The sequence below is a fragment of the Vombatus ursinus genome, unplaced genomic scaffold (assembly GCF_900497805.2).
Source record: "Vombatus ursinus unplaced genomic scaffold, bare-nosed wombat genome assembly UNPS02013709.1, whole genome shotgun sequence".
NCBI lineage: Eukaryota > Metazoa > Chordata > Mammalia > Diprotodontia > Vombatidae > Vombatus > Vombatus ursinus.
In genome coordinates, this window is record NW_020953487.1 from 34,765 (window position 1) to 62,642 (window position 27,878).

Consider the following 27,878-nt stretch of genomic DNA (forward strand, 5'->3'; position numbering starts at 1 on the left):
AGCCCCCGGCGGGCGATGGGGGACCGGGAGCGCAACAAGAGGCGCTTGCTGGACCTGCTGCGCGCGGCTGGCACCGGCAACGGGGTGTGCGCGGACTGCGGGGCGCCAGGTAAGAGACCCGGACACCTCGGGGCCCCAGGCGCGCCTGGCGATAGCCCACCCCCAGCCTGGACCATGAAGCCTCCCAGCAGTCGGACCCACACCCGGAGAGCCCTCAGTCTTGTCTTGCATCTGCCCACCCCAGCTCCCTTGTTTCCTCTGTGCTTTTCTACTGGCTCCCTGGCCCAAGCCCTCTTCACCCTCCTCACTCCGTTGGTATTTCCTAGCGCTGTCCTTCCTATCCCCGTAGAAGTGGACCTGTCAGTAGTTTGAGTCACCGTTCTTTCAGCGAGGCTGTTTAGCATTCAGTGAGACTCCTGCGCAGGTGAGGCGTCCACCTGTTGGAGGAAATGGGGCGAGGGAGGATTTTGAAGAAAGCAGGGTACTCCCTTAGAATGCTTTTTGAGAATTGGTGTTAGAGCCAGTAGCCCTGATTCCCAGACTCTGGCGCAAGGCTAGGTTTTCCTCCACGTGTCCATTAGACTGCACCAGCCCCTTCCTAACGCAGCCACGACAATCCATCCCTGCTCCCCAAAGTGCCAGCAGCAGCACTCTGGGCTATCCGTCTGCAGCTAAACCGCACCCCAATCCAGTTTTCTAGCTGTCCTCTCTTCCCCCTGCAGATCCTGACTGGGCCTCCTACAAGCTGGGGATTTTCATCTGCCTGAATTGCTCCGGAGTGCACCGGAACTTCCCTGAGATTAGTAAAGTGAAATCGGTTCGACTCGACTTTTGGGATGACAGTATCGTGGAGGTAGAAGGGGGAACGGGGCTAGAGAATCATAGTCGGAAAAATGTCGGAGGTGACGAGGACTCCCAGACTCTCTCCTTTTACAGCGGAGGAAACTGAGGCCGGGAGGGAAGCGATTTGCTCAAAGGAGCTTACATTTTGATAGAGGAGTCCAGCAATCAGTCAAAAGCATGTGCATACCGCATGGTTCCATCCCAGATGCCTACACAGAAGGGAATTGAACCCGGGTCCCTTGCTTCCCAAGCCAGTGCTTTTCCCCACATCACCCCAAGAAACAAACACTGAACCCAGAGCAGCAGTGTTCAAGGCTGGCCCCCATATATTCCCATTTCTTAGATGTAACGATGATACTAATGGGCAGCCAGCCCTGGGGCTAATCTTCCTTTATCCCTGTTCAGGGACTGAGCCTCTGATTTCATTGGTATAGAGAACTCCTGGATGAGAAATTCCCTCTACCAAGACGGATCTCCCTCCTTCTCTACAGCTTAGTCTTAGAGAGTTGCCTTGAGCACTGAAAGGTTAAATCGAGTCAACACAACCCCTAGTAAATCAGCATTTATTAAGCACTTATGTGTTTTGGCACGGTGCTAAGTGCTAGAGATAAAAAAAAAGGCAAAAATAGTTTCTGCCTTCAAGGAACTTACATTGGAATTCGTAGCGAAGTCTGGCAGTCAAAAGCATGGGCATAAGATACTTACTGAGGTGGGTAAGTTAACCTTAGAGGGCAAGGTTCTAGCACTTGGCGGGGGACTAGGAAAGGCCTCCAGGGGAAGGTGGCATTTGAGCTGAGCCTTGAAGGAAGCCAGTGATTCAAGGGGGAGGAGAGTGAGAAAGGGGGTGTATTCTAGGCATAAGAAGCAGCTACATACAAAGGCGCTGAGATGCAATATGGAAAGGCATATGTATGTATTTAAGGAACATGTAGCTGGTCATTTTGGCAGGATCATAGAGTGAGTGGTGGAGGAGAGTAAAATATAAATAAGCCCGTCAGCATGTGTCCGGGAGGGACCTAGGGCCAGGTGTTCCTGGTTCAGCAGACAACTCTCTCCCATCGTCAGGCTGCCTCTCTCACAGAGGGTAGTGGTGGCCATAAAATCCCCAAATATCAGATAATTCCCCCAAATCTCTTTGACTGGGGAAATAGACCCCAGTCCTTTTTCCCAGGAAAATTTACCTCCTTGAAGCTCAGCTCAGGGTGATGTTAAAATGAGAATGCAAGATGCATTTTGGTATAGGAGACGGAAAGCTGTCCCGGAGTCAGGAAGACCTGAGTTCAAATACCATCTCTAACACATCTTGACGTTGAGACTCTAAGCAAGTCACTTAAACTCTTAGTGCCCCAGGAAAACTCTCTAAGACTGTATGGTGAAGAGAAGCTGTCAAGCTGTATCAGTGAAGGGAATTTCCTAACCTGGGAGTTTCCTACAACAAAGAAATCACACACACACACACACACACACACACACACTTGCATTTCCAGAGCTGTCGCATGCTTATGGCTAGGACGCTGTCCAGAAATGTGCTGGTTGGTAAGCAGCTAGCTGGGTGTTAAGATCCCCCAGGCAATACAGAAAGTGAGTGTGGATGATAGAGAGTTAACTGTGTCCATGGGCAGAGATTTTAACTGAAAGGTTGGCATTCGGTTCCTCCCAGCCTGGTCTGTGAGAGTCCAGCAGTAGCCACTGTTTTCAGCACCCTGGTGGTTTGCCTCAGGGGGCTACAAGATGTCAAAGCATCCGGTCAAAACGGAAAAATCAGATGTGTGACGAATCCAAATGCCAAGCCCCCAAATGCTTCCCAGTGTTTGCAGGCATCTGCCTGATTCAATAACGTTGATCCTTCTGCTCTCCTGGAAGGCAACCCTTCCAGGGTTGCCGAGCCTGCTCTACCACTGTCCTAGCCAGCAGCATGCCAGGCTGGTCTCTCTGTCTGTCAAGTTGGTTCCCCAGTTGCCTGTGGCTAGAGCTCATTATTGCAGTCTAGAGCCACCAGACTGATGGCCGAATTACCAGCAGTGGCTCTAGGACCAGGGCAGCAGCCTCTTCCCATGACCATGGTGCGCCTCCCTTGAAAGACAGGAATTTGTCTGCACTTGCTGTGGTTTCATTTCACATTTTAGGCTCTAAGATCATGCAGGGAAATGGGTGAGTGCAAGAGGCAGGCCGGAGGTGGGGGCTGGAGAGGAGGAAGGGCCCAGGCCCAGACGCTGATGCTGCCACCAGCCGCCAAGCTGACTTTTGTTTTTCAGTTCATGACACGAAACGGAAACCTCTGTTCCAAGGCAAAATATGAAGCAAAAGTCCCTGCTTTCTACTACATCCCCCAGTCTGAAGACTGCCTGTAAGTGGGGCTCTTTTAGGGTCTGAGCTGGTCTCCCTCCCATTACCATCATTCAAGTTAAAGAACTCCCAGTGCTTGACCTTCAGGCCTTCATGGGATCGTAGAGTTACAGCTGGAAGGATTTTGGAAAGCCATTGTGTTCAGCTCCCTCAGGCTGAGAAAGTTTAAATTATTCACCTAAGATTGCACAACTAATAAGTGTCTGAGGCAGGATTTGAACCCAGGTCTTCCCAACTTCAAGCCCAGTGCTTTATATTCACTACATCATTCTGATCTTCCTGCTCATTCATCTCTCCTTTTGTGACTTCTAATGTTTTTGCCCACGGAGAGAGCCTACGCTTGGCTGGCAGCTAATCTAACCAGAATTTAGGTCACAGAATCACAGAGAGTTGAAAAGCTCCTGTGCAGCCTTCTAATGCAACCTGTACAGGAAAGGAACCCCCAGGATGACCCCCCAGACAAGTGGTCCTCTAGCTTCTGCTTGAAGACCCACCAGGGAGGGTGAACCTGCTGATTCTTAAGGCAGCCTATTTATTCCAGCTCTAAATATAAATGTTTTTCCTGATATCAAGGCCAAAGTCTTCCAGGCGACTTCCTCTTTGGAGAGGCAGTGTGATCAAGGGGAAGTCTCACTGGCATGGCAGTCAGGAGTCTTGGGTTCTAGTCCTAGTTCCTTCATTAGTTTGTATGATCTTGGACAAGTCACCTCCCTTCTGAGGAAACTTCTGATTCCTTCCCTGAATTTGTATTAAATAGCCTCTGAGGTCCCTTCCAGCTCTGATAATTCCTTGTTCCAGAAGCAACTGGGCTGATTAGGAGTCAGGTGTGAGTGTTGGATGGGATGACTGGGTTGTGACTCCTCTCTCTTCTTAAAAACTTTTTAATTCCACTTCTGTTTGCACGTTCAAGGCACATTTACTCCCGAGCAATAAGGTTTGGTTTCTTCCATTTCTTTTGGGGCATCCTTTGAGTAATTTCCTCTTCTGACTTAGGGATGAGTTCTTCCTTTTCAGTAAGTATCGTATCATTATGATAAGGGGAACTCTTACGTGAGCTGAGTGATCCAGGATCCCTGTAAGTATACCTGTGCATTTTGGGAGCCTTACTAGTCTGGACAGGGTTAATGACAAGAGAATCCACATCCAAACCCTCTAGTTCTCCATCACGTTCTACATTTTTGAGCATATGCAGCAAGAACTCAACCCTCTTTTTGGGCCAACGACCACGGCTTACCAGAGCCACGCCTGTCAACTCCACTATCATACTGACGGAATGGAGTACCTTGATTCTTTAATGTCACCATCTTTCACATACTGGGTTCCTTTTCAGATGTGGAAACCCTTGAGGGCTTGGGTAGTTTCACAAGTGTTCTTAAAATGGACTTGAGATTTGACCCCCTTGACTTGCATGATTTTGTGAGATTCTCTGGACCTAGTGAGCATCTCACCATTTCAAATGCTTACCTAGGCTGGCTCAAGGGAAGAGCCAAGTTGCCTTTGAAAGAGACGGTACTGGGTGTGCCCCAAACTAAGCCTGGTTCCTGGGTAGCAGTCTACCTAGGTAGGTAGGCAAAAGTCAGGTTTCTGGACTTCCCAGTCTCCTAACTTTGGAATTGCAGAAGTAGAATGTAAACTCCCTGAGGTCAGGGACTCAGGGTTTTGTCTTTGCTGTTGCCTAGAACTGGTAGGCGTTCAATAAAGCGCTTGTTAAATTGAATTCAATTGAATTGAATTAAGAGAGTATTGAAACACAGCAAAAGGGTCTGGAATGTTCTAGGAGTGAGACATGGGTCCCAGAGGCCAGTCTCTCCATTCTAAGTACAGCCATCCTGTAACAATTTTTCATTTGTATGTTCATCATTTTGCATAGTACTTGGAATGTAGGAAGCACTTAAAAAATGTTTTCCCATCCATTCCAGATGAAACGCCTCCCCTATGTTCCTCATGGCATTGTTGTAAGAATCAAATAAGGTGTGAAAGCTCTTTGAAAATGGCAACATGATAGATATAAATATGAACATACTTGGTACAGTATGCAGATAGATGCAGATAGATACAGATACATAGGGGAAGTCAGGTGGTGCAGTGGATAGAGCACTGGACATGGAGTCAGGAAGACCTAAGTTCAAATCCAACCTCAGACACTCACTAGCTATGTGACCCTGGGCAAGTAATTTATCCTCTGTTTGCCTCAGTTTCCTCATCAGTAAAATGGGGATAATAATAGGACTTCTTTTACGTGCTCACTATATTCCAAGCACTATGCTAAGTAATGAACATACATATGAAAAATTGAGACAGTCCCTGCCCTCAAGGAGCTCACATTCTAATTAGGAGACAAAGCACATACAAGAAGACTTATATTCATGTTCTCTTCATGAAAGGACGAGGCCAGAAAATACTTGGGTAGGGAAAGTAGCGAGGAAGAAGGCAAGGTCCTGAGAACCTGGGGGAGCAATGTCAGGGCAGATGGTTCCCTGCCAAGAGGACAGTGTGTCCAAGAGTTAAGAGTAGAATGGGGTTTGGGCATATCTCCAACAGAGATGTAGGGTATGTAGGGGGTCAGAATCCAGCTGGTAGTGGAAGAAGCAAATCCACGTAATGGTCATCATTTTGCTTGCCTTCTCAATGGGTAGGGGAGGGGCTGCAGTGAGTGAGAGAATTTGGAACTAAAAATATAAAAAGAAGGGGCAGCTAGGTGGTGCAGTGGATAGAGCACCAGCCCTGGAGTCAGGAGGACCTGAGTTCAAATCCGGCCTCAGACACTTGACACTTGCTAGCTGTGTGACCCTGGGCAAGTCGCTTAACCCCATTGCCTAGCCAATATATATATATTTATATACATATACATATGTATATATATATAATCCTAAAAAATAAACATTTAAAAAAACCATAAAAAAGAAAATGCAAATATTTAAAAGCAAGGAGTTAGACTAAGTGACCTTTAAGACCCTTCAGCTGTAAATGCATGATTCTAGCTCAGGCTCAACAGGCTCAGAGAGACAAACCATTTGCCCAAGGTCACACAGCTAGGAAGCTCAAAACTAGAACCTAGATGCCTAGACTGTGTCTCCCTGTGCCCAATAAACAGAGGCATAGAATTAGTCAGCCAACAAGTATTTATTAAGCGCCTACTGTGTGCCATGCACTGTACTAAGAGATGGTAAAACAAACAAAGAAATCCAGCACTGCCCTCCGGGAGCATCCATTCTAATGGGGGAGACCACATGCTGCAGAAATGGCAGATCTTGTGGCAGGCGCAAAGTCTCACCCCAGGAACTTAGCTTTCTTATTCAAGGCAACAGTCCCAAGATAGCAAAGCAGCTAGTGCCCTTTCCTAGAGAGGGAGTGAGAAACAGTAGCCTGAGTGCCGGAGGGCGTTGCCTAGGGCTGTTGTTTTAGAGGCAGCAGAGGTAGGTTAAGGGGGTGGGATATGCCCAGATACCTTTGAGAAGGTTTTGAACCCATCTCTAGTCCTTACTCCTTAACCTCAAAATCAAGTCAACAAGCATTTATTAAATACCTACTATGTGCTAAACACTGAACTAAGCTCTAGGGATACAAAGAAAGGCAAAATCAGTCCTTGCCCTCAAGGATCTCTCAGTCTAATTAATGTGAGATAAAACATGCAAATAATTATGTGCAAATAACATATATGTGTATATATGCACACCTTTGTATCACAAACATATATATTCATATGTATGCATATACATATATAATTGGATATGATCAAAAGGGGTTAGAAAGTTGAGGACATTTTAAACTGCTTTGGAAAAACCCCAAAGAAATCCACTAAACACTTTAAAAGCCCAAGTCCGGGGCCCAGGGCTGGTCTTCTTTCAATATTTACCCAAGAAATCCTTGCTAAATCCGTGGCCAGCCTGGACACAGCACTTCCCACCACCACAAACACCCAGGTCTTGGGATGACTTCTTAGTTCTAGAATCTGAGTTTCACATCAATGAGAGCTCTAATCCTGAGAGCTTACCCTCTCTCTCTCTCTCTCTCTCTTTCTCTCTCTCTGTTTGTGTATTCTTTTTCCAGAAGGTACAGGTGACATTGTCAGGAAGATGCTCTTTGACTCCTGTCACAGCCCGTAGAGTGAGCACGGACTCAGCAAGCTTAATTGTCTAAATTCCAATGCCTTTTTGAGGGTTCAAACAGTTTAGGGGAGTCAGGGTCCCTGCTTTACCAACCAGGGATTATTTGGAGGAGGGAGCCTAGTACCAGCCTCGTATAAGGCTGTACCTCTGGTTTCCATCCAGCTATAGGAATTTCATCAAGAGCTTAATTTTCCTGTGGAAAAAAATGCTGCAGACCCAGCTAACTAACCACAGCCTTTCTCTCTTCAGGGTCTTAAAGGAGCAATGGATCCGAGCCAAATATGAAAGACAGGAGTTTGTGGCTGGCAGCCTCACCTGGACCATCTCTGGTAAGGCAGATTCTATTGCTGAAGTTTGTGTTTTAATGGGCACAAGAAAATATGACTCCAGTGTCACGAGCAGAATTTTAACAGAGGGGTGCTGGCTCTCCAGTTATGTTTTACATATAGATAAGAGATTCAGGGCAGAAAGAGTCCTTAAAGGTGACATAGTCCAATTCCTTCATTTTATAGAGGTCCTGTGATTTCACTCATATAGGGAAATTCTGGATGAGAAAATTTACTTTGTATCCATCAGTAGCAGATCAGAACCTGCTCTATAAGTTATTGTATGAGAGAACTTCATGGGACACCGAAAAGTTAAGTGACTTACCCAGGATCATACATTTAGAAGGGACCTTAGAGGCCAATGAATCCAATTGCCTCCATTTTACAGATGAGGAAACTGAGTCCCAGAAAGAGTAAAAGGCTTACCCAGAGTCACACAGCCAGGTTGTGATTATTGATTGGCTGGTTACGATTGCCAAATCAGTGTAGTCAGCTCTCAGTTACCTGGTGCCAACACAGATACTACAGAACTCCAATTCCAGAGAGCCTGGCACAGAGGACCACACAGTGAACCCAGCATAGGTTCAAGCTTTGGCACTACTGCTTATTTGCTATGGGCTTGGGCACGCTTCTTAGTCTCTCCAAAGCTCAGTTTAGTCATCTGTAAAATGGAGATAATGCCAGGCCACCTACCTCACAAAGGGGGATCAAATCAAATGAATCGAGCTTCTTTAGGGCTCTGAAACCATAAACTGCTGTGTGTTTGAGCTGTTGTCCCCAGAAAGGCCTGGGTTCAAGTCCTGCCTGACTCGAAATGGCTATGTGACCTTGATCAAGTCCTTGTCCAAAACTTGTCAAAGGCAACTTGCTATGTTGCAGAGAAGGTATTGACTTGCATCGGTAGAGCAAGTTTCCTCATTTGGTCATTTCCTTTACTAATGAAATCATAGGTCCAGTTCTTAGCCTTAGTCCTATTAAGTCACTATGGTTAGACCATAGAATGTGTTAATCAGGATTATATAAATTGATATATGATACTTTGGGATAGCCAGCCGGGGATTTTCTGTCCATAGGATTAAAGCTCAAGAGCTGAAAGGGATCTCTAGTTCAACCCTTAAATTTTACAGATGAGGAAACTGAGGCCCAGAGAAATAAAATTGCTTTCCTAAACCACACAGAGAATCATAACTCCAGAGCTGGAAGAGACCAGCCCTCTGGTGGCTCTGATGGCTCAGAAGCTTCTGTAAAACAAACAAACAAACACATTTGTTTGTTTATTTTTCCAACTTCCTGCTATAGCTACTTGCTACAGCTAATTCACAAACGAAATAACCCATATGTGGATAATAAAACTGCATCTGATTTGGTGGATCCTTGGGAAAAGGGGTCAGGAATGACTCTTCTCACTCAGGCCAGAGGCCCTTAACTTGGAACCCCTGGGGTATGGTGTCCCTAATGGCTTGGGACATCCAGCATCTATCGCAGCTCTCATCGATGCCGATGGTGATCTCATCCTGTTTGCCTTTCTTGTGAGTACATTTCCACATTCCTCCAGAGAAGATCTCTCCAACATTCTGTAGGCCTCCTACCTCCTTGACCATCTCACGGATAGTTCTGTAGTCTGTCGGGCAGTCCATCTGATGATCCTGGCTCTCCTTGATATTGTCTTTTACGCCCTCTTTTAGGCTTGTGTGTGCTGTCAGTCTCCTCTCTGCCTTCCACTGGCATCACCCACACTTTGGATTATTTGGAGAACAATAATGAGGATAGCTGATACTTAAATGGCTCTTTGGGGTTGACAAAGCTCTTTATGTATATCATTTCTTCTGATCCTGATTACGATTCCATGAGGGGGGTACTACTGGTATTACTATCCTCCTTATTCTACAGATCAAGAAACTGAGGCTGAGAGTTGAATGAGTCGGTCATCCATGGTCACACACATGTTAAGTGTCAGAGACTGAATTTGGATCAATTAATCAATCAACAAGTAGTTATAAAATGCCAGGTTCTGTTTTAGGCGAAGAGCATACTTTCTAATGCAGGTCTCACCTGAGTTCAAATCCCTTGCTCCTTCCGCCATATTCTCAACAACATTTGGTTGTTGAGCTCAAGGGAGCAGCCTCTGGTCTTGTTGAACTGAAGTAACCAAATCGATCCAGGGATTCTTTGGTGAGGGGATTTAGGAGTGGCACCAGAGGTGCTGATGGGTCTGTTTCTCATCTTTGTTGATTAAAGACAACCGAGAAGGGCTCCTATGGAAACGGGGAAGGGACAATGGGCAGTATCTGAAGAGGAAGTTTGTCCTTTTGGCAAGAGAAGGCTTTTTGAAATACTACACCAAAGAAGAGGTAAGTGTTACTGTTGGTTCTAACAGGTTGGAATAGAGCTCTGAACCTGGGGGTTATGAACTTGTTTTTTAAAAAAATATTTCAATAACTGCATTTCAGTGTAATTGGTTTCCTTTGTAATTCTATGTATTATGCTTTGTGCATTTAAAAAACGTTGTTTTGAGAAGGGGAGCATAGACATCATTGGATTGCCAAAGCAATCTATGGTATACACACACACACACACACACACACACACACACACACAAAGGTTAAGAACCCCTGGGTTAGGTCAATAGGGTCAACCATTATCCCAATAGAGGGCTCAACTGTAGCCAGTTGTACCCTAGCACCAAGGGTATTTTTAGACAACAGCAATGAATGAAAAGCAGTTATTAAGCTCTTACTATGTCTTTAGAGCAGGGATAGACAATTGAGGCAGTCCCTGCTTTCAAAGAGCCCACATTTTAATTAAAGGAGATAATACATAAAGGGGAGCAGTTAGGCACAGTGGATAGAGCACTGGTCATGGAGTCAGGAAGACCTGAATTCAAATCCAGCCTCAGATACTTACTAGCTGTGTGACTGTTGGCAAGTCACTTAATCCTGTTTGCCTCAGTTTCCTCATCTGTAAAATGAGCTGGAGAAGGAAATAGCAATCCACTCCAGTAAAGAAAACCCCAAATGGGGCCACGAAGAGTTGGACATGACTAAAAAATGGCTGAACAATAACACATAGAGGGGAGCTCATTCTCATATTCAGTTTATGGAAGATGAAAAGATCAAGAAGTACATGAGCTAGCAGGACAGATGGTAAGGCCCAAAGGACCTTGGGGAGCAAGGGTGGTCCGCATCCAGCTGACAATGTAAATGGCAAATCTTTAAATAGAGGAAGCTGGACTAGGTGGTCTCCAAGGTCCCTCTCACTCTAAAGCTATGGTCCCAAGATCCCACTTTACCAATGAAGAAAATGGCTCAGAGAGGTTGAACCATTTGCCCAAGGTCACAGAGTTAGGAAGTGTTAGACCCAGAGCTGGAGCCAAGGTCTCCTGATGCCTAGACCGTATCTCCTTGGTTCAACGAGCAGGGGCAGAGCCAGTCAGTAAGCATTTATTAAGAACTTATTATGTGCCAGGCACAGTGCTGAGTGCTGGGGATACAAAGGCAACATCGGACCCTGTCCTCGTGCAGTGTACATTCTTATGGGAGTGGCAACATGAATACAGATAGGTACGGGCAAGGTACCCGAAAAATAGACAGGACCTAACCCTGGAAGGGAAAGCTCTAGCAGCTGGGGTGGCTGGGTTGGATATGTGAGACGGTGAGTATTTGTGTTGAACTAGGAGCTGAGAGGCATTGGATGGATAAGGCCACCATGCTGCCTATCACTCTCCTTTCATTCATTCATCTATTCATTCAACAAACACTTATTAAGCACCTACTGTGTACTGAGCATTAGGGAACAGCTTCTAGTCTAGTAAAGGGATTGTTGCTGCAGGATGATTGTTTTTCTTTCAGGGAAAAGCACCCAAAGCCATCATCAGCATAAAGGACTTGAATGCCACATTTCAGACAGAGAAGATAGGAAACCCCCATGGGCTGCAGATCACCTACAAGAGAGATGGCCATACCAGGAACCTCTTCGTATATCATGAGAGTGGGAAGGTAAATAGCCCAGAGCCCCCAGCTTCTCTGTTAGGATACCAGACCCAGGGTCCTCTGGCTGACTAATGTCATTTCTATTCTTAATCATTCTCCTCTGTGCCTTGACATTCTCCCTACGTGGATGAAAGGCATTACCTTAACTAATCTCCAGCCACTAAATCTGTAGTGGCATCAAAACAAGGCAGACCAAAGACCAGGCAACCCCAGGGGCTGGTTTTTTTAGGTAGCAATGGATCACAAAGGGGAAATCAGTTAGTGTGAGGGAGTCCTGGGGGTTCGGGGAGTCCATGGAGGGCAGAGAATCTGGGTTCGGTGCAAGAGTGGTGGTGGATGAGAAGCCCAGTCAGAGAAATTGGGGGAGAGAAGTGGGTACCTTGGTCCCAAATGTAGTGAAACAGTCCAGGTTGAGAGGTCCAGGAGATCAGCATGAGCATAGAGGGACAGGCAGGGAGCAAAGGGCCAAACATAGAGGTGGAGATAGAGTCTGGTCTGTAGTTTGGGGACCAGGCAACAGAGAGTCTAGCATGGGTGGGGAACCTGTGACCTCAAGGCCACATGTGGCCCTCTAGGTCCTCAAGTGCAGCCCTTTGACTGAATCCAAACTTCACAGAACAAATCCCCTTAATTAAAGGATTAGCTGTGTAAAACTCAGACTCGGTCAAAAGGTTGTACCCAAGGACCTAAAAGGCCACATGCAGCCTTGAAGCCATAGGTTCCACACTCCTAGAAAAGAGAGGCTAAGCAAGGGACCAGCCCCTGTTTTAAAAAGTCCTGGGAAGGACCAAACAGGCAAGACTGTTCAGATCTTGGCTCTGCTACTATCTGTGAGACCTTAGATAAGTCACCTGATCTCTCTTTGCCTCCTTTTAATCATCTACAAAATGGGGATATTTGTTCAATCTACCTCACCTTGGGAGAGTCAAATAATAGAATTCTGTAAAGCATTTTTTTTGTTTTTATTTTTTTATTTTTAGGCAATTGGGGTTAAGTGACTTGCCCAGGGTCACACAGCTAGTAAGTGTCAAGTGTTTGGCCTGAGGCCGGATTTGAACTCAAGTCCTCCTGATTTCAGGGCCAGTGCTCTATCCACTGCGCCACCTAGCTGCCTCCTGTAAAGTATTTTGTAAAATTTAAAGTGTTACATAAATGCCAGCTCTCATCTTTATTACTATCAGCAACAGGGTGATGAGTACCAGTTGCAGGGCAGGGCTTATCTGTTTTAGGTTTTCGGCTCCCTGCTTCTTGGTGTGGACAGTCACAGGGTTGGCCAATAGGTGAAGGCTTCCAGAGAAAGGCAGAAATCTACAGAATCCAGATGTTCTTTCTTGATTGGTAGCCAAAAAAAGAGGAGGAGGGGGCCCTCCAGGAATCCCAACACCTGCCATGTCAGAGGTTGCCCTGTCCCCGTCATAGGAACACAGATTGAGGGGCATTTGGTGGGGTGGAGAGACCAGCCTTGAAATCAAAAAGACCTGGGTGCATATCCTTCCTTTGACACATTCTAGCTTCATGACCCTGGGCAAGTCACTTTAACTTTTCAGGGTAAAGGCAACAAGATTAAGTCCCAGAAAAGGGTATGGCATCTTCACTGGTAGAGGGAATTTCCAAACTGGAAATTCCCTATGCTAATAAAATCACAGGTATGGATCTACCCAATGGTGTGTTGGTAAATGTTTAACAGCTGGTTCTTCAGGAAAAAAAAATGTACACAGGAAACACTCTTCAGTTTACTCTTTGTTATTACCATTTTTTTCATCATTTTATTAAGTCTTGACAATCAACAATAACAAAAAAACAAATCAAGGCCTGGTTTGTATTGTTCAGCAATTTCTGAGGCGTAAAGGCTCACCTGGACAATTCAACCATTGACTGTGGTGAGCTGGTTGGAGTTGTTTCAAGGAACCACAAAAAGAATCCAAGTTAAATTCGAAAAGAGCCTTGAGAGGTCATCTAATGGAACCCCTGATTTTACAGAGGGACAAATTGAGGTCCAGGGGAGTGAAACATCTTCTCCAATACCACCCAGTGGGTAGGTAGGACCAAGATTAGGAGCTAAGGTCTTCTGGCTCCAAATCCAAGGCTCTTTCCATGCACCCCTCATTTCTCACAGTGTGATTGGAGCAGTTCTGACAATGGCCACCAAGCCTAGCCTCATCCCGAATAACAGCCTGAACAAGATGGGTCTCCAATATCCCCTGGCACCTCACCGTAGGTACTCTAGCTCTGTACTTTCCAAATACCTTGTTTTTGCTGTCTGTGCAGCCCACTTCTAGAGGCACAGTCACTCAGCTGATAAGTATTTACCAATCACTTCTTAGGTGCCAGGCACCTGGTAAACCTAGGGAAAGAAAGGGAAAAACATGGTCCCTACCCTTAAGGAACTATACCTTCCAATGGCGTAGATAATATGCAAACAACTACGTACATATAGTATATGCACAGATGAAATGGAAAGCATTTTTGAGGTGTCAGTAACATTTTGGCTGTTCGTGTTATATACTGTGAAAGGATTGGCATGGATGCTAATAGTCCCATGATCAAGACCAGTCTTTTTTTTTTTTAAAACCTATTTTTATTTTGAACTTAATAAATCTGCCCCCCCCACCCAGGTACCCTCCCCCTTTCCCCCACCCTGGATATTCTCATATATAGAACAAAAAAAGATTATTGTACATAAAGCTGAAGGTCTTCATTACATACAGCTTGCTTTTCTTTTTAAATATATTATTAGGTCAACCTGTAGCTTTCAAAGCTATCCTGCTTGTTTGTGCTTCTCTCCAGTCTTTTGTTCCCTGTGTTTTTTATCTCAATAATCCTCTTTTTTTTCTTTTTAAGGCTACTCTGGCCATGCAAGTCAACTGTACTTTATTTTATTTTTTTTATTTTTAGGCAGTTGGGGTTAAGTGACTTGTCCAGGGTCACACAGCTAGTGTCAAATGTTTGGTCTGAGGCCCAATTTGAACTCAGGTCCTCCTGACTTCAGGGCCGGTGTTCTATCGACTGCGCCACCTACCTGCCCCTCAACTGTATTTTAGATTAGGCTCGTGAGATGTTCTGATGTTTTAATTTGGTCGAAAATACCAGGAATTTATTAAGTATCTACTATGAGGCAGACCCTCTGCTAGATGCTGGCATTACGAAGATGAAGGCAGGGGATGTAGGCAAAGAAGCATAATCCAAGGTGAAATGTGATAGGAGCAAAGGAGGGACCCAGAGCGCTCCAAGGCAATTTCAGGCAGGAGAGACACTTTCACCTGGGATGGAGGAAGATTTTATGAAGGAGGTGATTGAACTTCAAAGAGGGGAGGATGTCAACAAAAAGAGATGAGAAAGATGTGAATTCTAGACAAGGGGAAGGACCTTTGGAAGTGCACGGAAGCAGCAGGGCAGAGGGATACGACAGCCTAGTTTAGGTAGAATGGACGGTAGATACGGGGGAATAATGTGAAATAAGGCTGGAAAGATAGATTGTAGAGAGCCTTCAACACCCAGGGGAGAAGTTCATATGTTATCCTTGAGTCAACAGGGATCCACTGAAGGGTTGTGAGCAGCTCTGTGCTTCAGGAAGACAGTCTGGTCAATAAATGTGAAGGGTGGATTGAGAGGGTTTGGAGACCATTGAGAAAGACAAAAAAGAATGATGGTGAGGGCCTTAACCTAGGTGGTAGCTCTGAATAGAGAGGAGACAGATGTAAGAGAGTGTGAAAGCAGAGTTGTGACTTAGCAACCTCTTGGATAATAGTGAGGGAAGAATTAAGGTAGATAGGACCGTGCAGTGAGCATGGGGAGAGACCTCAGGGTCAGCTAGTCCAATGGTGTCAAACTCAAATAGAAAGGATCAGAGGCCACTAAAGCATACACTAGAGTCCCTGAGGTCACATATTGGGTTAGAAAACCACATATTAATATTATTTTTATTTATTTTGTTAACTATTTCCCCATTACATTTTAATCTGGTTCTGGTCATACCCCAAAGCATTTTGGGCTGGGTGGGGCTGTTTGACCCCTGTGGTCTAGTCTAATCTCCTCATTTTACAGATAATGAAACCGAAGCCTAATCAAATTAAATGATTTGTCCAAAAGGTTTTGGAGTAGTAAGTAGCAGAATCTGAATTTGAACTCAGATCCATGATTTTCCCCCCTATTGCAAACTTCAAGGTTGACCATCTCCTCCCATGTTGATGCTTATTACCTCCACTTTCTTACCTTCTGCTCACTCCGAGACACTTCACTGAAACTGCTCCTTTCAAAGTTGCCAGTGATCTCCTCATGGCCAATCCAGTGGATTTTTTAAAGTCTTCGTTGTTCTTGACTTCTCTGCACCGTTGGTCATCCTCTCTTCCTGGACATCCTCTTGGGGTTTCTTGACACTTGTCTTTCTACCTGTCCGACTACTCCATTTCCTTTGCTGGATCATCGTCCAAGCATCGCATCTCATCCCCTATCTATGGGTATACCAAACACGCTCTGAGGTTTTGTCTTAGAGCCCCCTCTTTTTTTCTACCGCTCCATCCTCTCTCTGAGTGATCTCATCAACTCCCATGGTTCCATTAGCATCTCTGTGTAGATGACTTGACTCCCAGATCTCTGTATCCAGCCTTGGGCTTTTTCCTGAGCTCCAATCTTGTGTCACCAGCTACCCAGTGGACATTTCCCACTCTGGCATCTCAAACTCAGCATATCCAATGCAAAGCTCATTCTCTTTCCCTCTGATCTCTTGTCTCTTTCTATTATGTTTCTGTTTCTATTAAGAGCATTCCTAGGCACCTAGGTTTATAACTTTGGAATCATCCTTATTCCTTACTCTCCCTTACCCAACATTACAATCAGTTACCAAGACTTGTTGACCCTACTTGCTGATGGATGTGATATATTACATCTTTCTCCTCTCACATAGCTACCACCCTAGTCCAATTCCTCATCACCTCTCCTCAGAATCATAATTGGGATCCCTGCCTCAAGCTCCTCCCTGCTCCAACCTACCCTCCACACAGCTACCAAAGTGATTTTCCTCAAGTGCATGTTTTTCCCTGTCACTCCTCTCCTCAATAAACTCCAGTGGCTCCCCATTGACTCTAGGATCCAATATAAGTTGCTCTTTACCTCAACCTTTTATAATTTCTATTTTTGTTTAAGTTTTATAATGTGTATAACTACTAGCACAACAATTTATATGCATAAATTTATAAATGTAATATACATAATTTATAAATGAGTAAACATATATACAATATATATTTTTTAATGATAGGAATAGATGATGAAAAATATTTGGAGAATGCAAATGCAGAGGACTTTTTCTTGGAGTTTAGTGGTGAAGCAGGGACACAATGCCTTGAGTGTGAGACAAGATTTTATAGAATAAGAGAAATCTAAGCATGCTCAGGCAGGGGGAAAGGAGCTGAGTGTTGCATGGCTGAGTAGGGAGCACATGACTGATACTCTTTATCAGCCAGGAAACCAATCTAATCTTCACTCCCCAAATGTAGGGAGCCTGCCTCCTCACTTTACTAACTGCCTTGACCCTATTTTTACGTATTTCCGTAGGAGATAGTGGATTGGTTCAATGCCCTCCGAGCCGCCCGTCTACACTACCTGAAAACAGCCTTTCCTGAGCTCCCAGAGTCTGAGGTGAGCTACATGAGGGTTCTGATTTCAATGGACTCTTCCACACTCCTGCTCTCCCCACATGCTGCAATCTTTAGTTTTCTCTTGAGTCTCAATCCTCTGGAGCAGAGACGTGTTTGCACCCAGTCTTCTATGCAAAGGGAAGAGGGAAGAAATTCCTGTACTTCGGACTTCCAGAACACCCCAGCCCTTCATTATATCAAGATAGTACTGGAACTGGGATTTCATTAATATAGGGAACTCCCAGGGAGGAAACTCCCTCTACTAGTTGCTTAGAGTACTGAAGGCCACACCACCAGGACATGTCAAAGGTAGGACTCGAATCCAGATCTGCCCAGCTTCTAGGTCAGCTCTTTCTCCATTATACCTTGCTGGAAGGGTATGCTACAGCCAGCTCAAACTAGAGAGAGCCTGATTGTTAAATTATTCAGTGTGAACATTGACATTTTGGAAATTGGTAAATGCTATAGATCAAGGTTTGATTTCTTGTTTTGTTGATTGTCTAGACTTAAGAAAGTGATGGGAAAAAGGAGAAATAATGAAACTTAAATCTGTTGTGTTTACATTTTTCTCCTTGCCTGCCCCCAGCTGGTTGTTAAACATTTACTACCATACCCCTGCTATTTTGCCTTTCATACCAAAATGTGCCCCCCAAACATTTTTAATTAATTATTTATTTTAAAGATTATTTTCTTTTTAAATTTTGAGTTCCAAATTCTTTCCCTCCCTCCCATTCCTTCTCCCATCCACAGAGACGGCAAACAATATATCAGTTACACATGTGAAAACATATTTATATATTAGCCGTATTTTTTTTAAAAAGCAAGAAAAAATGAGAAAATTGTACTTCAATATGCACTCAGTTCATCAGTTCTCTCCCTGGAGGTGAATAGCATTTTTCATCATGAGCCCTTTGGAGTTGTCTTGGGTCATTGCATTAATCAGAGCAGCCAAGTGTTTCATAATTGATCATCATTACAACATTGCTTTTACTGTGCACAATGATCTCCCGGTTCTTCTCACTTGGCTTTGTATCAGTTCGTTCAGGTCTTAACATATCCAAAATGTCCCTCTTAAACAAATGAGTAATGGCACAAAACAGAATGTAAAAAATGCATTTGGATCAGAGCTCTGAATGGTGTGGGGACCTCTGGATGAAAAGATTCCCTCTACCAGTAGAGGGCGGCACTTGTGATGCACCGTGGAGTCTTAGAGTCCCCTGGGTGATGGAGATGTTAAATGACTTGCCTAGGATCACACAGCAAGTTTGTACCAGAGGCAAGACTTGAATCAAGTCTTCCTGACTCTGAGGCCAGCTTTCTGTTCACTGGGCTATAGCCACTGTCTCTGATGCTAAAGGCAAACAACATGGTGTGGTATTTCTGAGTAGGTAAAGGTTACTTAAGGCTGAGAAATCAAAGAAGACATCATGCAGGAGATCATAAAACATAGGATGTGTTTCAGGGATGCTGACTTATCCCCATTTCATAGCATGCTGTTTGTCTGGGAGAGATGGAGATGTGATAAAGGGGAGTGCAGAGAGAGGAGTCTGGGAAAGGAAGTTGGGGCTAGATCACAGAGGGCCCTGAATGCCAAGCTAAAGAGTTTGACCTTGATTCAGTAGGCAATGGGAAACCATTGATAGCTTTTGAATAGGAGAATGACATCATGAAGAGTATACTTTAGGGAGACTGATTTAACAGCTGGTTATTATTCCCTTATCCCACCCAGCTTTCATTCAGTTTTACATTTAGTCCTCAAAATAACCCTATGAGAATGGTAGGACGGGTATCATTCTCCCCATTTCACAGAGTAAGAAATTAAGTCTCAGCAGTTACACAGTGTGGGGTTGTGGAATGAATGCTTCATTTGGAGTCAGATGAGGACCTTACTGGTTATGTGACCAGGGGCAGGTCACTTTCCCCACCTCAGCACTTCAATCTGGCTTTTATGAGAATAGGACCAATTGGCTCGAAATCTGTGTAGGGCTAGGGTTAGAACCCAAGGCCATCCATTCAACTCAATAAGCATGTGTGCCTACTCTGTGCCTGTGGTACTGTGGTAGGTGCTGGGTCTGCCCCTGACCTCTGGGAGTTTCCATTCTGGTGGAACAGATGGGCCTTTGCCTCCTGGCATCCCACCTGGGTAGCATGCAAGCCATGACATCACCTTCCCGATGTCATGGTCTTCTTCCAGAATGAAGGACAAACAACAACCATGTGCCCAGGTAGGCAGGCTGGATTGTCTCTGTTATAACTGAAACAGGAAGGAACAGGACAGATCTGACTCCTCTATCTTCAGTTGCCTGGTGTCCAGCTGTCTTTTTAAGGAAGGAGTTGACTGGGACACAGACTGAGATGGGGTCAGAAACAGGAAGAATGTGCCGGACTGAGGGTTTGGACAAAGAAGGGTGGGGAGAGGGAGGGAAAAAGTGGAAGGGGCGGTGCTAAGTGCTGGAACTGGGGCTTTGAAAACAAGCGAAACATTTCTTTGGAGTGGGTAAAATGGAAGTATTTTCCATTGTGATTATGAGTGGAGATAGGAGGGCTTCTGAACTGATGAAATTAAAGGGGTGTACGTTGTTGGGCCTTGGGCCTGGGAGCCCACACTCCCCTCTTGCAGGGTTTTCTGTGCATTTCAGGCCAGTGGGATCGCTTTGAAAGACCATAGCAGGACAAAGTGGGGCAGCTAGGGAGTGCCACAGGGTACAGAGCACCAGGCTTGGCGTTAGGAAGACTCGTCTTCATGAGTTCAAATCTAGCCTCAGACACTTCCTAGCTGGGTGACCTTGGGCTGGTCACTTCACCCTATTTGCTTCAGTTCCTCATCTGTAAAATGAGCTGGGGAAGAAAATGGCAAACCACTCCAGGACCTCTGCCAAGAAAATCCCAAACGGGGTCACAGAGAGTTGGACATGCCTGGAAAAGACTCAGCAGCAACAAACAGAACAAAGTACAAATGCTTAGCCTTATTTGACCTGAAGTGGCTTTCAAAATGTTGCTGACCCAACAGTAGGAAGTTAGTCATTGGGCAGCATTCTCATTCCCATCCTTTCCCTCAACCATCTTAATCCTTTATCTTCCTCCCCCCCCCCCCCAGCCCTCATCTCCTCCTCTCCCTTCCAGGCTTTTCCTGTCCTTGGGGCCTATTATCCCAAATAGTTATCTGAGCCTGATTTAGAATGGTGAAGCATTAGCTCACTTCTACATTATTTAGCCCGATTCTCTCATTTTAGAGAGACTGAAACTGACCTATAGATGGGTCAAGCAACCGTCCCGAGGTTACACTGTTAGATTGTACCAGAACAAGGACTTGAATTCAGGTCTTCTGACCTTCTAAGGCCAATGATCTTTTCACCAAACCATGTCCATTGGATTACAGATTTAGTACCAGAAGGCACCTGAGAGATCACTTTGTCCAGCCCTCTCATTTGGAAACTGAGATCCCAGGAGGTATCAAATGCCTTGCCCAAGGTCACAGGGATAATGAATGGCCTAGCCAGGATTTCAGTCCTCTGTGACTCAAAACTTAATGCTCTTTATTTTAAAAAATGAGAAAACATATTACAATGCTTTACAAACCTTAAAGGGCTATATAATGTAGTTATTTAAAAATATTTTATTGTTATATTTTGTTTTTAATATCACCTACATTTCTTCCTGCTTCTGCTCCCTCTCAGAGAGCTGTCCCTTAAAACAAAATTTGTTTTAAAAAAGAGGAAGAGAAAAATATTAGTAAAACCAATTAATACATCCCTCTCCGTTCCAAAAAAAAAAAAATCAGATGTCATATGCCATGTTCCTCACCCATGGACATCCACCTCTTAAATGAATTGCTCTTTTAATCATGATGCAGGGCCTTTGCATCCTTCCTTGGACCTGCATCCTCCTCCATAGTTCCATGCATGATGTCAGGCATGATCCTAGCAGCCTTATTCATCTCCTTGATCAATTTCCCTCCACCAGCCAACTACCATTGTTGGACCTTCACTGTTCATTGTTGAGTCTTAGGTGACAAATCTCAGTTTTCAGTTCTCAGTGTTCCCCATCTCAGAACCCTCACTTCTGCTCTGCAGAGGCAGCTCCTCTGAGCTCTCCTGTTCCCTGGCTCCTCCTTGTTCTCTCCTTCTTCTGCCAGACCATGCACTTGAGCTCAGGACCATAAACTCTTTTCCCCTCTCCCTTTCTGCTTTGTGTAGTCTCTGAAGTTTGAAGGGGACTCATGAGATTCAAGAATTTGTCCAGATTTTTCCTATAGTCTCAGATGGTAAACTGTTGTTTGAATAGGGTGTCAGCCTGAGGGAAAGCCGGTGGTGGTGTTGTGGATAGAATGAAGACACAGGGAGACAGGAAGACAGTGGTACAAATCTTGCCTTTAGCACTTACTGGTTGTATGACCCTGGGCAAGTCATATGACTTCTATAGACCTCAATTTTTTCATCTTTAAAATGAGGGCAGTAGACCTGTTGGCCTCTGAGAAAGATCATTGGATTTGGCCACTAGGAGATCATTGGTGTCTTTGGAGAGAGTAGTTTTGGTAGAATGATGAGGTCAGAAATCAAACTGTAAGGTGTTAAGAAGAAAGTAAGAGGAAAAGGAGTGCAGGCTTCTGTTGTTGATAGACTTTTTGAGGAGTTTAGCTACAGAGGGCAGAAGAGATATAGGGTCAAGTGAGAGTTTTTCGAGGATGGGAGAGACATGGCCATGGTTGTAGGCAGTAGGGAGAGAGCCAGTAAGGGAGAGATTGAAAATACATTGTAAGAGTGTGGCATAGGAGTAATCTCATGCCATGAGTGTAAGATAGCTTGTACTTTTCATCAGACTTTCCCAGCATCTCTCACAAAGGTTGGTAGATAGGGCTAAAAAGAGTCAGCAAGATGCTTCGGACATGGCCCTTTACTCCTACAACTTCCCCAGACAGAGAAGACAGAGAGCTCTTCTATGAGGAGCTGGAAAGGTATCCTATCTATGCTACCTGACAGTGATTCTGTTTCAGTAGTAATATTGCAATCCCTCATGCTCCAAATATAATCCTGTGGATAACAAACATACCTTCTTCCCCATTCTAGACTTCCCTTTGGTTATGAGTTCAAATGCAAGCTTGATAACATATTGTGGTGGGTGGGCTTCAAAATGGAGTGGGCCATGCTGGATGGGGCAGGAAATCAGTGTTAACCTCTCTTTCCATCCTAGCTCCTGCCTCACATCACCAGGAATTACCTCAAACAAGGCTACATGGAAAAGACTGGCCCAAAGGTATGCTCTTGGGCGGGGAGGACAGGGAGATCTAGTATTGTTGGGGAGAGAGGCTTGGGAGGTGGTTGGGGGAGGTAGGAGGGAGGCACCTTTTTAAATCAGTTTGTCGTGGGTGTCTTAGATGAAGAGCCCTGGTGAAGACACTCCCCCCCCCAAAAAAACAGTGTTATCTGAACTCTCGAAGACAAAGTGAAAAGTTAGACAAGTCTCTTCACCTCAGTCTAATTATTAACAGCTAGCATTTATACAGTCCTTTAAGGATTACAAAACATTTTATAAATAGAATCTTATTTTATCCTCACAACAGCTTGAAGACAGGGGCTATTATTATCCCATTTTACAGATGGGCAAACTGAGGCAGCCGGAGGTTATACGATTTGCTCAGGGTTTATACAACTAGTGTCTGAGGGCAGATTTCAACTTAGGGCTTCCTAACTCCAGGTTGAGCACTCTATCTACCTTACCACCTAGCTGCCACCCTTCCTCTCAACCCCTATTTCTGGGCAATCACAAGTAAACAATAAAATCTCTTGGCAGTGATATCAGTCATTCAACAAGCATTTATTAAGACCTACTATGAGCCAGATACTAGGAGATACAAAGACCGAGATGAAATTCTCCCTGCCCTCTAGCAGCTTACATTCAGTTTTGGGGAAACAATGTGCACGCATATTACTATATGCAAAATAAATAGAAGATAATTTTGAAGGAGCACCACTCTTGCAGAAGTAGAGAAAGAACATAGCCCCTATCCCATTCTACTGTTAGATTAGGCTGACTTATTTCCAAGCAGCTAAAAACAGCAAGTCCATTGTATTCAGATTTAAGTAACTTCAAACTTAAGAAAATAGCCCACAAACTTAATAATAATAACTCACACTTACATAGCCCTTTGAGGTTTGCACAGCACTGTACAATACATTATCTCATTTGATCTTCATGGCCTCCCAGTGAAGCTGATGCTGTTATTCCCACTTTACAGAGAAGGACACTGAGGCTCATTGAGATCAAGGGATTTCCCTAGGGTCACAGAGCTAATAAGAGTCAGAGGCAGGATTCAAAAACAGGTCTTCCTCATTCCTAGTCCACTCTGCCACACTGCCCAAATACACATATGCTAGATATAAAGACCCACTTGTACACGTATGTGTGTATAGGCTTACACATAGCTCTTTTTCTTTCCTCTGTTCTTGGGGACCCTGTATCTGGTTTACAGAGGGAAAAAACAGGCTCCTCAGACTCCTTTTTTGACTGTCCCCAATGACTCAGAGGTACTACATCATCCCCCAGACCCACAGCCTGCACGCTAGAATGGTTTGGGGCTGGGGCTGAGTTCCATTCAAGGACTAGACTTTTGTCCTCCTGAGCAGTTGACTTGTCTGATTTTTCAGGCTTCCCTTTTCTCAGACATCTTGCCCACAACCTGAAAAAGGGAAATGTCTGTTTCCTGATGAAAGGGTTACGTCCTAGCTTCTAGACCACAGCTCAGAAAGAGAGAGAGAGGCGCTTTTCTCTCTAGGAGGGGATGGCGGAGGTGGGTGTGTGGTGGTGGCTACGTTTTCTTTTTAAAAAATTTCAGTCAACAAAAATCTGCTTTCTCTCCTTCCCTCTCACTCACCCCCATTGAGAAAGAAGGAGAAACAAAATCCCCATTTCAAAAATGTATTGTTAAGCAAAACAAATTTGCATGTTGCCCATATATATTTGCACTGAGTTTATCACCTCTCTATCAGGAGGTGAGTGATTCATCGTGAGCCCTCTGGAGTCATGCTTGGTCATTATGTTAATGAGAGTTGCTAAGTCTTTCAAATTCATTTGTCTTGTAGTACAAATTGTTCTCCTGGCTCTGCTCATCTCACTCTGCATCAGTTCATACAACTCTTCCTAGGTTTCTCTAAAACCATCCCTGTCATCGTTTCTTATAGCTAGGATAGAGCATCAGGCCTGGAGTCAGGAAGACCTGAGTTCAAATCCAGCCTCAGACACTTACTACCTGTGTGACCCTGGGCAAATTACTTAATCCTGTTTGCTTCAGGATTCCTCATCTGTAAAATGAGCTGGAGAAGGAAATGGCAAGCCACTTCAGTATCTTTGCCAAGAAAACCCCAAATGGGGTTACAAAGAGTCAGACACGACCGAAATGACTGAATAACAACAACAATAGCATTCCATAACATTCATATACCACAACTTGTTCAATCATCTCCCAGTTGATGGAGATATCTCTCCAGTTTCCAGTTCTTTGCCAATATAAAAATAGTTGCTATAAATTCTTTTGCCCAACTGAATTCTTTTCCTCTCTCTTTGATCTCTTTGGAGTTTAGATCTAGTAGGAGTATCACTGGGTCAAAGGATATGTACAATTTAATAACTTTTTGGGCACATTTTCAAATTAGTTTCCAGAAATACTGGCCCAGTTTCTAGCTCTCCCAATAATGCATTGATATAGCCATTTTCCCATAGTCCCTCCAGCATTTGTCATTTTCCTTTTTGGTCAAAAAGCCTACATTTTCAGAGCCTGAGGAGACCTATCAGGGAGGGGACATGACTGAGGGAGCTATAGGGTCTTCAACCTGTGGGAAAAACAGGAATAGAAAAGAATTGTGGGGATGGCTCTTATCAACTTAGTGGGGTTTCTCTACAAATCCCTTTTTTAATGTTCCCTCCCCCACATGAACGGACTTTTGCTATATCAGGAGAGTAAGAGAGCAAGGCCATGTGAGGGAACTAGGGAATGAGGGAACTAGGAGGAAGGGCTGATTTCTTCCCAATTTACTTTCCACCATCATGAGTCCAAGGAAAGTTCTTGATAGTAGGGACTGCTCCATCCTTAGCCTAGTGCCTGGCACATAGTAGGCACTTAACAAATGCTTGTTGATTGATTAATTGGAAGAAGGGGTTCTGGAGTGAGTACAGTGGAAAAACTAATGGAGTTGCAGTCAGAGACCTGAGTTCAAATTCCATCTCTTCCCCTTATAACCTATTGATTTGGGGCAAGTCACTTTGCCTCTCAGTGCCTCATTTTCCTCATCTGTAAAAATGAGGAGCTAGATTCTGTCCTATAAGATCCCTTCCAGCTCTAAATCTATGATCCCATGGTTCTTCCAGAAGTCAGGGAGAGATAATCTATACTGTTTGATCTTTCCTAGGAGGTATTTGGAGGGGGAAAAGAAGCATCAACATGCCAGTCCCCTGAATGCTCTTCCCATTGACATCCTAGGGAAGTCCCTAGCCTGTTTGGGGGACTGGCATTCTGCATGGGCTCAGTCCACGTCTGGTTTGTGACTTCTGGCCTTGGGAGGTGCTCGTCACCCCATCCTCTGTGATAAAGAGGTTCATTGTCTCTGCGTCTCCCTTCCTCTTTCTGTTTATCTGTCTCTGTCTCTCTCTGATGATATAATCTGTCTCTGTCTCGTAGCAGAGAGAAGCCTTTAAGAAACGGTGGTTCGCTCTTGACCCTCAGGAGAGGAGGCTGCTGTATTACAAGAACCCATTGGTAAGGGACAATTGTGTTGACTCAAAGGGAGCTCCAGCCCCCAAAGGGAAGTGTGGAATCTAGTGTGGACAATGACTGTAATTTACATAGGGAATGCCAGTTTACTAAAGGATGTGGAAATACATGTTAGAGAGTTATCTCGTTCAGCCTTCTGTTTCTGGGTAGACGTGCTCCCGAATTATCTAAGACCAATGGACAGCTCCATCCTTGGTTGTTCATTCTAGGGTCAGATATGTCTTTCCTTCTCTGTATCTAACCTAAATCCTTCCTGCTACAGCTCAATGAGCCTGCTTCTTTTTTGTTGTTGTTACCATCATAACCTCTGGAATTAGTTGTTCTCTGGTTCAAGGATTCTCAGCTTTTTTCTGTCTCCAGACCCTTGGCTTTCAGCAAACCTTCTTGTTCCCCCATTCAATATGAAAAGAAATAAATTCTATATTTTCCCATGTATATGCAGATAAAAATATTAATTTTTTCTAAAAAAACTTTATTCGGTACATAACATTTTATGGTATCATCGAGTTGTTCTCCCTCTAATCTACAATTCCCCCCCCCCCCCCCGCCGGCCACTAATACTCCTAATTTTAGGATGGTCCCTATACTCCCTTGACAAGCTTCTGGTACTCCCTGGAAGTCCTGTACTCTAGGTTAGGAATGCTTATCCTGGATGCAAATCATTCATTTTCCAAATCTTCACCTTACCCGGAAACAGAGAAATCAGCAATTTTTATACTCTGTGGCAAATCCAAATTCAGCCGAGGTGGATAAGGAGGATAAGGAAGAGGGACCTTGGACCTTGGGACATAAGACACTATGGTGGGAGAGACTCTTGACACACTTCTGTGAGAGGGAGACACATAGTCTAGGACACTGTGAGGTTATTACTGGGGAGTCCAGCAGGGAGGGATATGGTCTCTAGGACTAATTATTTATGTTAATGAGATGCTAAGATTGGTAGTTCCTATCTGATAAAGGTGCTCGAGGTCTATGCTTTCTAAATTTTGGTACCCTGGGAAGAAAACAAAAACAAAAAGTCTCACTTGTCCCACCCTAGTTATGGCTTCAAGTCGGGCTGCTGCTTGATCATGTTCTGGGGCGCCCAGCAAAAAATATCTGGAAGACCCTTAAATCCATTGGGAAAAGAGGAAGAAGATGAGCTCTAAGGGAGAGTCCTCCCGTAGGGCCACAGCAACGCAGGGCGACGGTTGCCTCCGTGTCATTCACTTCCCCACCTGCTTTTCTCCTTCCAGGACGCATTTGAGCAGGGTCAGGTTTTTATTGGGAGCAAGGAGCATGGGTATGAGATCCATAATGAACTCCCGAAGGGCATCCGGGGGAACCGATGGAAGGCTGGCATCACCATCATCACCCCAGAGCGAAGATTTGTCTTCGCCTGTCCCAACGACAAGGAACAAAAGGAATGGCTGGAGAGTTTACAACACGTCCTGGCCCTCCCCATGACTGCCCTCAGTCCTCATGGTAAGACCCACAAAATCATAGACGTCCACATAGAGCTAGAGGGGGCCTCAGAAGCCATTCGGTCCAATCTCCATTTTACAAGTGGAGGAAACTGCGGACCAGGGAAGTGAAATTATTTGTTCAAAGTCACACAGGCAACAAAATGTCACGTTTGGATTTTTTTCTTAGAATTTCCTTCCAGCCACCTGGGGACTTTCCCAGGATGCCAGGACACTAAACGAGGTCAGGGTCTCTGCCATCACTGCTGTTTCTCTTGTTCTGTCCCTGAAAAGTACAGGTCCCACCCCTCCAGAGGAGTCAATGCTGCTCATTCTGGAGGAATGTCACCACCACTGACTCAAAGGTGGTTGTTGGTCCCCGCCTTTCCCAATCCACCAGATCTCTGGTAGAAGGAAAACTCA

The 27,878-nt window shown here is 44.7% G+C and overlaps 1 protein-coding gene across 2 annotated transcripts; it reads left to right on the plus strand.

Annotated features, from left to right (window-relative positions):
• Positions 1-27,878, plus strand: LOC114040589 (arf-GAP with dual PH domain-containing protein 2-like). 2 transcript variants are annotated; one of them, XM_027858705.1, is made up of 10 exons: positions 1-109; positions 723-817; positions 3,099-3,190; positions 7,548-7,627; positions 9,863-9,975; positions 11,473-11,619; positions 17,167-17,250; positions 22,440-22,502; positions 25,921-25,998; positions 27,249-27,878. In XM_027858705.1, the coding sequence occupies exons 1-10, from the start codon at positions 16-18 to the stop codon at positions 27,585-27,587; spliced, it is 1,185 nt and encodes a 394-aa protein (XP_027714506.1). In that variant the 5' UTR covers positions 1-15; the 3' UTR covers positions 27,588-27,878. The 2 variants fall into 2 exon arrangements, with proteins under 2 accessions (XP_027714506.1, XP_027714505.1); XM_027858704.1 differs by having other exon boundaries at positions 723-853; positions 27,249-27,602.

Bases quoted from the DNA above. Each gene is read 5' to 3' on its own strand.
- LOC114040589 (XM_027858704.1), top strand. From the start codon at position 16: ATGGGGGACCGGGAGCGCAACAAGAGGCGCTTGCTGGACCTGCTGCGC. The intron at 854-3,098 runs GTAGAAGGGGGA...TTTGTTTTTCAG, and splicing joins GGGATGACAGTATCGTGGAG to TTCATGACACGAAACGGAAA. The intron at 9,976-11,472 runs GTAAGTGTTACT...TTTTTCTTTCAG, and splicing joins AATACTACACCAAAGAAGAG to GGAAAAGCACCCAAAGCCAT.